Source organism: Pelophylax lessonae, assembly GCF_965119305.1.
Source record: "Pelophylax lessonae genome assembly, chromosome: 10".
Taxonomy (NCBI): Eukaryota; Metazoa; Chordata; class Amphibia; order Anura; family Ranidae; genus Pelophylax; species Pelophylax lessonae.
Genome location: NC_138777.1, coordinates 20,947,023 through 20,958,223, shown reverse-complemented (window position 1 = coordinate 20,958,223; position 11,201 = coordinate 20,947,023). Strand labels below are relative to the sequence as shown.

General features: G+C 47.6%; 1 protein-coding gene across 1 annotated transcript in view; it reads right to left on the bottom strand.

The window, feature by feature from the left end:
* Positions 1 to 1,534: 1,534 nt before the first annotated feature.
* The window catches only part of SLC67A1 (solute carrier family 67 member 1), a 114,835-nt gene continuing 105,168 nt past the window's right edge, over positions 1,535 to 11,201 (bottom strand). The window contains exons 9-10 of the mRNA XM_082269921.1: positions 7,786 to 7,906; positions 1,535 to 2,201 (exon numbers count right to left, since the gene is read on the bottom strand). Of these exons, the coding sequence (XP_082126047.1) occupies positions 2,014 to 2,201; positions 7,786 to 7,906 (309 nt within the window). The 3' untranslated portion in view covers positions 1,535 to 2,013. The remainder of the gene's footprint in view (positions 2,202 to 7,785; positions 7,907 to 11,201) is intronic.

Genomic DNA, 11,201 nt, shown 5'->3' with positions numbered 1-11,201 from the left:
ACCCTGGTGATTGTGCAGTTCTTGGATCCTCCTATCTATCAACCTTTTTAACAGAAGATCTATCATTATTTAAATTTTACAGTTCTGTCCCCTATGGGAAAAAGTACACATAGTTGTCCCGTGTTTCTAAGTGCTTTCCAACCCTAGTTGTGAGGTCCAACCTGCTACCCTACCCTTCTGCCATGGCAGATCCAACAATAGCTTTAAAGGAGACGGCTGATTCATAGCTGCAGTTTGTCCCAAAACAAGCAATGGCAAGAAGAATGCAAAGGAAGGGGGATGTCTCAGCCTCTGCATTCCTTGTCTCAGGAAAGTGCTTACAGCAGAGACAAGCTGCAGCTAAGAATCAGCCATCTCCTTCCTAGCTATTGTCAGATCAGCTACAGCAGGAGGGGAGGTGGGTAGGTCAGATCTTGTAACTAGGGTTAGAAAGCACTTAAAAACATGGGACACATTTCTACATGTACAGTACTTTGCCTCATAGGGGACTGTATAATTAAAATTATAATGACACATCTCCAAGGAGGGAGTCATTTGAACCCCCAAAACGCTTTGGTTGTTCGCTGTTATCTATCCATGTACAAATATCAAAAGTAAAAACTTTTGGAGTCTCAGATGATTTGTTTGCCACTCTCATTGAGCCTTCGTTCACATTGACTGAAGCTTTGAAATAGTGTGACTGCTTCTGAAATGGCACGATTTCAAAAGCCGCATGTCAGTGCGACTTTGGGTGTGACTTGGAAGACATCTGTACAGCTTCATGCATCTATGTCTATGCAAGTTGCATCTGAAATCTACAAAAGTAGTGCAGGATTCAAATTGGTGCAACACTGCAATGTCGGCGTCGCACCGATTTGAACAATGTGATTGCCAGGAATACGGTGCAACTTGACCTGTCAAATCACATGACAAGTTGCTCCAATGTGAAGGAAGGCTGAATCTTCAGTATATTGTACATATAAATCAACGTGTAGGATGGATAAATCGTCTTAAAGACATTTCAAGCAAAAATACTCAAGTTTGATACTTCAATTTTGAAAAGGCATTGGTAGACTAACAACTCTGCAAAAGCCAGACTTTGGACTTGATGATTTTCCTAAAGCCTCGTACACACGCAACGATTGTTGGCTGTGAATTTTCGGCCAACGTCCGATCGGCCGATTGTGGGCTTGTTAGTATGATGCTTCCGACAACCGACTGCGACTTTTCGGCCGAAAAAAATCTGGTGTGCAGGCTATAAATTTTTTGTTGGCCGTCAACAGAACGGCCGATTGTTCGTCAGTCAGTACAGATTTCGGCAGACAAAAATCAGATGAGCAAGACTGGGCATGCTCAGAGAAGAAAAAACACACGGAAAGTAAACCAGCACATGACATCACTTCTGAAGTTGGTTGTTGTTGGCCGAAAAAATTTGTGTGCAGTCTAGAGCACATTTCAACCAACACAACAACACTGGACAAAAGACGGCCGATCGGTCGGCCAACAATCGTTGCGTGTGTACGAGGCTTTAGTTGGAGTTTTGTGAATGGGAAACACGAAAACAGCAGGGGTGTATTTAAGACCTGCAGTGCTAATGACGGACGGAAGTATAGCGGGATCTGCTCTGTTCAAGCCTACTAAAAGAACTACTTTAAGACACTTTGATTAAACCTATCTGGTAACTGTTCTACAGCAGAATTAAATACATTACAATATATCTAAATTAAGGGAAATTAAGGTGCCACAGTTGGGCTTTAATCACAGTTGTGTCACTGCTCCACCCCTCAATGCCATAACGATGGTGGCACTCTTTAGCAGCTTGCCCTGTCAATTCTTTTTTAATTTTACATTATGGAAAATCCATTAGGGGTGCAAAAGTCTGGTAAGGATATCCAATCGATGGAGTCCGGGAAGACTTCAGAAGCCAGTGTGTGATACAGCACGCCTGCTTTTGTGCAGAACAGAAATGTCAGTTTTGAGTGGAGCCGACCCTAAAAAACCGGAGTCCTCAAATGTCCACAGGCATTTCCTATATTATGATGTTTTTTCCACTTTAAGACTGTTTCGGTTGTTGACAAGGTACATTAATAATAGCAGACTAACTACAATATTAAAGAGGCCAAACGATGGGACTCCATAATGCTTGTATAGATATCCTCCAATGGTGGGGCCGACAGTGCGTGTGAGAGGCTGGATGGAGGCGCAGATACCAAGCATGGCACCTAGAATATAGAAACACAGTCAGTTTAATGGAATACTTTGCTTTTTCATAACAAATGGAATACATGGATATATTGCTCTTCGTGTGAATAGGTTCTAAGTTCATCCAAACGTATTCTTTTACTTTTATTCAGTGGTCTCCAAACTGTGGCCCGGGGGCCGGATGTGGCCCATTTCTTGCCTTTATCTGGCCCTTGGTGAACTACCGTATTCCTCCAACAGACACCAATGATGAGGAACCATTCCTCCCGCTGGTACAAATGATGGGGCACTATTACTCCCACTGATACCAATGATGGGGCACCGTTTCTCCCACTGATACCAATGATGGGGCACCGTTTCTCCCACTGGTACCAATGATGGAGCACCGTTTCTCCCACTGGTACCAATGATGAGGCACCATTCCTCCCACTGGTACAAATGATGGGGCGTCATTCCTCCCACTGATACCAATTATGTGGCACCATTTCCCCTCTGGTACCAATAATTGGGCACCATTTGGTATTAATGATGGGGCACCATTCCTCCCACTGACACCATCAATGGGGCACCATTCCTCCCACTGACACCATCGATGGGGCGCAATTCTTCACACTGACACCATTGATGAGACTCTATTCCTCCAACTGACACCAGTAATGGGGCATCATTCCTCCCATTGACATCCTCAATGGGGCACCATTCCTTCCACTGACACCAATGATGGAGCACCATTCCTCCTATTGACACCACTGATGAGGCACTATTTCTGCAACGGACACCAGTGATGGGGTATCATAAATCATTCTTTCCACTGACACCAATGATGAGTCACTGTTGCCCCGACACCAATGATGGGTCACTATTCCTCTCTCATAAATCAATGGCAGGACATAATTTACTGACACTGATTCCAGGAATGCTTCTACTCTAACTGACCACAGTTCAGCCCCCATAAAGCCTAAATAGCAGTTACCTAACTTTGTTTAGAAAGTTTGGAGACCGCTGCTTTTAATAAACTGTGAGGGAATTTTTTTCAGCTTGTGACCCCATTGGTGAGATTTTGCCCCTCTTCCTGTCCCTGTGACACGCATACAACAGATGGGGGTAGTAGTTGTCATGAACAGAACAGGAAGGCACACAAAACAAGTGCTGTCCCATGGTGTAAGTCACATGCTCGTAACTGGGAACTATGGGATATTTCTTTGGGCTACTAGCAGTGAACAGAGAGGCAAAGGGGTAAAGGAAAGGTAAGGTATGCTTGGGGGTTTTAAATAAACTGGCAAAGCACAGAATGGCTTTAAGTTACCTTTTCATTGATCATTATAAGCCACAGCATGTTCTTTACAGAATTCAATGCTTCTATACAATACTTCAGTACAATGTTCTTTTCATTGCTGAGGTGTTCAGGTCATTGGAGCTGATTTCCTAGCCCACAGTATGGGAAGATGAAGAATGTGAACCACCTACCCGGAGTAATTTAAAACTTAAGAGGAATGGCTCAATAGATGTTTTAAGCTTGCTTGGCCTGCTGTTAGGTAATTAAACCCACAGAGTAATTAGATCCTCTTATATCAGGCAGCAGGTGAAAGCAATCAGCAAGCGGCAGCACGGAAACTATGCTTATAGGTATGAGCCTAATTGTATAGTTACATTGGTCCAGCTTGGCACAGTGTAAGTACACATATCTCATACCTGATGGGCCGCTGGAGAAGCTGACATCACTATAGTGGTGGGTGCTACTACAACACTGTAGGTCAAACTCACCCATTGAGATCAATAGGGCCACACTATGAGCCAAACGCTTGGCTTAAAGCGGAGTTCCACCCAAAAGTGGAACTTCCGCTTTAGGGAGTCCTGACCCCCTGACATGCCACATTTGGCATGTCATTTTTTTTGGGGGGGGAGCGGGTACCTAGTTTTGACAGGTACCCGCTCCCACTTCCGCTCGGAGCGCCGCGGCGCCCTGAGCGGAATTCTCCTCTCCCCCTCCCTCCCTGCAATCTTCTGGGACATGTCAAAGGTCCCAGAAGATTGCCGGCCAATCACGGCGCGCAGCGCAACTCGCGCATGCGCAGTGGGTACCCGGCTGTGAAGCCGCAAACTGTCACAGCCGGGTACCCACAGCAGTGATGCCGGCGCCGAGGGAGAGGATCGAGGCTTCGGGCGGCCGCATCGCTGGACCGTTGGACAGGTGAGTGAATGGCTGGAACTCCGCTTTAAGAGTTGCAGCACAATCCCGGAATGTAAAATTGTAATTTGTCAGTTAGCAAAAGAAAGTAAAAAAAAGAAAAAAAGAAATAGGTGTACCTCTAACAGTTAATTTGGTTTTCTTTTCAAATCTACTCTTGAGAGCAATTTGGTGGGTCAGATTTTAGGGGAGGATGGCGGTGGATGTAGCATCCTCCTCTAGTTAGGCTGCTGGGCTAAATTTTTTTTTTTTTTAACTTCACATCAGTCAGTGGCTTGGTAAGATATTGGTTTTGTCTTGTTAAGGTTGATGGGCCGCTGGTAGGGTTGCCACCTCATGCCTTTAAACCAGGACACATATTAAATACACAGGTTCTGAGGCTGATAATATTGCACATAAGGCACTAAGTGAGTTTAATTACCTCCTTAAAGTGGAGTTCCACCCTATTTTTATACTTACCTCCATCTTCTCGCTCCGGGTCACCTGAAAAAGAAATGGATAATCGCATATTTTTTTTTTTTTTTTTTTTACTTACCTCGTAGCGAAGAAAATATACTTACCTTACTTCCTTCTTCCTCCTTCCTCGGCCGCGGCCCATCGTCACTTCCTGGCTCTGCAATGATTCCTGGGAGCCGGACTTCATAGCTCCCAGGAATCATTGCGCCTGCACAGGCCCCGACGTCAGTTCCGGGTCGCGCGCGTCATCCCCTTCTAAACAGCTTCTGGGCATGCCCAGAAGCTGTGGAGGGATGACGCGCGCGACCCGGAAGTGACGTCGGGGCCGGCGCAGAGCATCGTGGGACCAAAGAAGGCGGAAGAAGACGCCGAAGAGGACGCGCTGGCTTCAAGCTGCCCACATCTGAGATGGCAGCGCTGGACAAGACGTTTGCAAGGTAAGTATTTGTCCTAACAGGTAAGTGCAACCCGGGACAGATCAGAGGCTAGCCATTGTGGAATGCACTAGCCCTGACTGTCCCGGGGGTATTAAAAAAAAAAAAAAAAAATCCAGGGTGGAACTCCGCTTTAATCAGCCAAAGAACCTGTGTAATTAATGTGTGTCCTGGTTTAAAGGGATGAGGTGGCAACATTAGCCGCTGGAGAAGTTGACATCACAATAGTGAAGGCTCACCTGCCTTCTGCCTATTCATTATAATGCATTTGCTTCCACTGTGGAGGCTGTCAAAGTTTAGAGTTAGGACTGCAGAAATAACCGGGGTGCCATGACGGGTCTCTGTAGCTTACACATGAATTTTCCAAAGAGTGCAAACTAAACCCCTGTTTTTGATGCAAACTCTTAGACAGGACAATTCGGTTGGTTAGCAGGCTGGTCGGTATGTTGAGCTGGGAATGTCTTTGGTTTTGTTTTGCATGCATTGCCCTTTTCATGTGCTCCTTGCTGCAAAGGCCAGTTATAGTTGAGAGCAATGGTCATTTGTTTGTACTATACTTTTCAAACAGCCTTGGCACCTGTGGCTGTCTGAATACAGTGGTGCTACCAAATGTACAGTATCTCACAAAAGTGAGTACACCCCTCACATTTATGTAGATTTTTTTTTATATCTTTTCATGTGACAACACTGAAGAAATGACACTTTGCTACAATGTAAAGTAGTGAGTGTACAGCTTGTATAACAGTGTAAATTTGCTGTCCCCTCAAAACACAGTCATTAATGTCTAAACCACTGGCAACAAAAGTGAGTACACCCCTAAGTGAAAAAGTCCAAATTGGGGCCAAAGTGTCAATATTTTGTGTGGCCACAATTTTTTTCCAGCACTGCCTTATCCCCCTTTGGCATGGAGTTCACCAGAGCTTCACTGTTGGCCACTGGAGTCCTCTTCCACTCCTCCATGATGACATCACGGAGCTGCGGATGTTAGAGACCTTGCACTCCTCCACCTTCCATTTGAGGATGCCCCACAGATGCTCAATAGGGTTTAGGTCTGGAGCCATGCTTGGCCAGTCCATCACCTTTACCCTTGACTGTAGACAAGACACATTTGTCTTTGTACTCCTCACGTGGTTGCTGCCACACACGCTTGACACATCTGAGCCAAATAAGTTTATCTTGGTCTCATCAGACCACATGACATGGTTCCAGTAATCCATGCCCTAAGTGCCCATTCACACTACCGCGACTTGTCAGGCGATTGGCCAGCCTGACAAGTCGCGGTCCATGCAGTGCTACGGGAACCGTTCTAATAGGAATGACTCAAGTCGCTCCGACTTAGAAAATAGTTCCTGTACTACTTCGGGGCGACATCGGAGCGACTTGCATTGACATTCATTATATGAAGTCCGTGCAAGTCGCGCCGAGGTCCCGGTGCAAGGGGCGACTTCACAGGTCGCCCCCGAAGTCGTGCCGCGGTAGTGTGAACCGGCACTTAGTCTGATTGTCTTCAGCAAAATGTTTGTGGGCTTTCTTGTGCATCATCTTTGGAAGAGGCTTCCTTCTGGGACGACAGCCATGCAGACCAATTTGATGCAGTGTGCGGCGTATGGTCTGAGCACTGACAGGCTGACCCCCCACCCCTTCAACCTCTGCAGCAATGCTGGCAGCACTCATATGTCTATTTCCCAAAGACAACCCCTGGATATGACGCTGAGCACGTGCACTCAACTTCTTTGGTCGACCATGGTGAGGCCTGTTCTGAGTGGAACCTGTCCTGTTAAACTGCTGTATGGTCTTGGCCACCGTGCTGCAGCTCAGTTTCAGGGTCTTGGCAATCTTTTTATAACCTAGGCCATCTTTATGTAGAGCAACAATTTTTTTTTCCAGATCCTCAGAGAGTTCTTTGCCATGAGGTGCCATGTTGAACTTCCAGTGACCAGTATGAGAGAGTGAGAGCGATAACACCAAATTTAAGACACCTGCTCCCCGTTCACACCTGAGACCTTGTAACACTAATGAGTTACATGACTTCGGGGAGGGAAAATGGCTAATTGGGCCCAATTTGGACATTTTCACTTAGGGGTGTACTCACTTTTGTTGCCAGCGGTTTAGACATTAATGGCTGTGTGTTGAGTTATTTTGAGGAGACAGCAAATTTACACTGTTATACAAGCTGTACACTCACTACTTTACATTGTAGCAAAGTGTCATTTCTTCAGTGTTGTCACATGAAAAGATAGAATAAAATATTTACAAAAATGTGAGGGGTGTACTCACTTTTGTGAGATACTGTAACTGCATCCGATAGGATGAAGTCAGTTTTCGGCTGATAAAGCTAGAGTTCCCCTTTGATTGGTAAATGTTGGCCAGCCTTTGCTGTGAAATAAAACCATGCTATCTATCTATGTGAGCGTCACAGAGACATCCCAATCATTTTCAGTATAATGATCATTCTGTCTTCTTAGAATTGATGGCAATCCCAAATCTGCACTTCAGGGACAATATCTCAGGTGGAGGTGTACACACCGGTCTCAGAAGGAGGGACGGCTTTGGTTAGGATGCTGTCAGTGATGACTCCGGAGACACAGAAGAAGAAAATCATTGGAAGGGCGATAATACAGAAATGGAGGACATTCGTCATCACCACCTGCATAAAAAAAAAAATGACAGATATAAAAGGGACACATTATTGCAGCTCTATAATCATTATTTCATCATTAAATGTATTAAAACTTATTTTTTTTAAATGCAAGTACCTGAATGTGATATCTATCTGCCTCTCGCAGTCCCTGTACAGCAGGGGTGGAGTGTGAGAGGAAGAAGCAGCACAAGGAACCAATCTGATTATGTGCAAGAAGCATTCTGATAAAAGGAGAGAGCAGACAGAGAGATGAGCTCATCACTGGGCTGCTTCTCCTTTCACTGTCCAGTCACAGGCTGGGAGCAGGTCCAGGATGACCTGGGCTCACAGGAAGTGGGTTTAACGATGTTGAATATCAGACTCAGCACATCTAGTGGCAGAAAATTTCAAATTTCTTACTCCGTTGCAGCAAGTGAGACAGAGTTTATTATCTGGCTGCGGAACACCCATCTAGTCATTTTGCTCTTTCCTCCCCAGCCTGGCTTGCCTCCTTCATTCATTAGAATTCAGTCCTTTTAATCAAGGAGGCTCAGTATCACAAGTGGGTATTACCTAGGGGTGGCATGCATGCAGGGCCGCTGATAAGGCAGTACAGCCAACCCTCCTGTACTGGGCCCAGGCCCCGTCAGTTCAAATGGGGGGCTCAGTCACCTGCTGAGCAGGAGGGCTGGCTGTAGTCTTTTTGCAGACACCAATCTTTTTCTGCCTTCCCCTGCAATGCTTCAAGCTTCTCCCCACCTGGCTGCAATACAGGGGAGTGGTTCTAGGAAATGCACCCCTTCAATCTGCTGTCCGGGCTCCCCTGTGTGCCCCTTCCCCCGCAGTGCTTCCGGCTTCCCTCCTCCCCTGCTGCAGGCACACAGGGGGATGTTTCAGGGTGGAGAGCGGTGCAAGAGGGCGGTAAATATATACCGTAGTTTATTGGCCCCTTCCTTTCCTGAATGAACACAGTGAGCGATCGGTACCAATCACTCCTGTGTCCATTCATCACTGAAGCATAGTAAACAGTGTTTAGTACAGTATGCTTCAGTTTGTGAATGAGCAAGAAGGTTCAGAGCGCTTCCAATTCATTCATCTTTGAAATTGAGGCAGAAAAGAAAGGGACTCATAAAATCTATGTCCTCAGTCACTTCGGGCTGGGGTGGTTGTCAGGAAGGCTTTGTGGGACCCTGTGATTTCTAACAGCAGCCCTGTATGCAGGCCCACTCCTCCAGACTGACATCCCCTCCTCAAGGCATTTTTATATTTGCTTAACTTCTCCTAAGAGCCAACCCACTGCTTGCATCAGGGCTGAGAACTGAGTACTGAGGCTGTGTGCTGTGATGTTATCAGGAAACTATGGACAGCATCCTACAAGCCCCTTCCACCAGCCATGATCTGCCTGCATTGCTTAGAGAAGCAAGGAGACCAAGTGATGATATCACTGGGTCCAAAATAAGTCATCTAATGAGAATGTAAAAGCTTTATTCAAAAAATGACATTAACATGTTGATGAGGGGGGGAGCAATGGTGTAGCGTGGGTTGACAGAGTGCGGGGCAGGGCAAACACAAATCCTCTTACCCCCCCTCGGTGCTAGTGTGCCCCAGCCAGATGCATTTGTGAAGCCAAGAACTTGTTCCGCCCAGGGCAGGGACAAGGGGTAGGCAGGAGGGGTAGTTGCCCTGGGAACTGTGGTATCATGTGAGGTGGAAGGGGCACCACCAGTAGAATTTGGGGGTTGTGCAAAGAGTGGTGGTTTAGGGGGATTTTTGTTGGCAGGAGGGATTGGGGGGGGGGAGAGAAGATCTGTGCTAGGAGGGGGGATTTGGGGGAAATTTGTGTTGGGAGGGGGGGGGGGGGTTAAGTTGGAGAGAGAAGATGTGTCCTAGGAGAGGGAATTTAAGGGGTAGATGATTTTTGCTAGGAGAGGGAATTTTAGGGGTAGGAGGGGTGAATTTTTTTGGGCGGGAGCATTAGAACAGGGGGGATTTGGAGATGGGGGGGGGGGCAAAGATTTGTGTTGAGAGGGGGCATTTAAGCAGGGGTGCAAATTTGTACTGTGAGGAGGGGAATTTACGCTTAGGGAGTTAGCATGCAGATTAGTTCTTTTGTGGGGGAATTTTTGCTGACACAAAATGCTCAGATATCTTTGGGGTGGGGGGGGGGGGCAGTTAGGCATGTTCGCCCTGGGCTCTACCTTGTCCTTGTCCCAGCACTGGTTCTGCCATTTGGCTCCAGGAGTCAGCTTGGCTCTTTTCACACCCCTAAGAACAGGGGCAGACTGGCAACTTTCAGCCCAGGGGGCAAGTACAAACCAGAGGCCCATGGTGCAGTGACTCGGCCCCCCCTACCACTCTCCTTCTTCCTGTCATCCTCCTGACCCCCATTCCAGGCTGAAGCCCTGCTCCCGGTACTGTCTATTACTCACTGGCTGAATTCGGGTTGCCGACCTGGCCAGCAGGGGGCTGTTGGGGGGAGCTGGTACAGCTCTCGGTTGGGGCTGGCCGGGGGAGGAGAGTCTACAGTGGGGCATTAAACCGGCCTCTGCTCAGACACAATTTATACCATCCATGCTGGGGGGGGGGGGGGGGGCTTTGCTCTGTCCTTGTCTTCACCCGCACTTAGTAGGTCAGTGGTGGGGACTTTTACTTCTCTTTACCAGGAATTCTTTAGGCATGTCTGTGGCAGAAGCGGTGCAGCCTTTTTACGGGGCATCAGAGCGGCCCAGGGGGCAATTACCCCCCTGCCCCCTGGCCCAGTCCTCCCCTGCCTAAGACAGAGGCGTAACTAGAACCTTCAGGGCCCTGATGCAAGAAACCATGAAGGGCCCCCCAGACCCCTGGCCGGGGCCCTTACCTTCAAGCCCAGGGCTCTTCCCACTAATCCTGGGGCTCTTTACACTCGTTGCATGGCCTTTTATTACGGTCCTGCAGCAGGATTCTTTCACAAGTTCTGCAGTGGGCCCCCTTCCTGCAATCTTGTGGGCCCACTTCCTGCAATCTTGGGGCCTCCCCACAGTGGTGCAATGCCAGGGTCCGGTCGCAAGTGTGACCTTTGCGATCCTGGAAGTTCACCCACTGGTTTGCTACCGGGCCCCCTGGAGCATGGGGCCCGGTAGCGATTGCAACCCCTGCAACCCCTGTAGTTACGCCCCTGGCCTAAGAATGTTGTGCCTGGGGCAGCCGCCCCCGTGGCCCTACCCACGCTATACCACCGGCAGGGAGGGTAGAACCGGGGAAGGCAAAATATAATCAGATTAGGCTTCAGCTTTTCATTTTTCACTTATTCTGATTAACAAAAGGCACTTTAAAGGATGCTCCT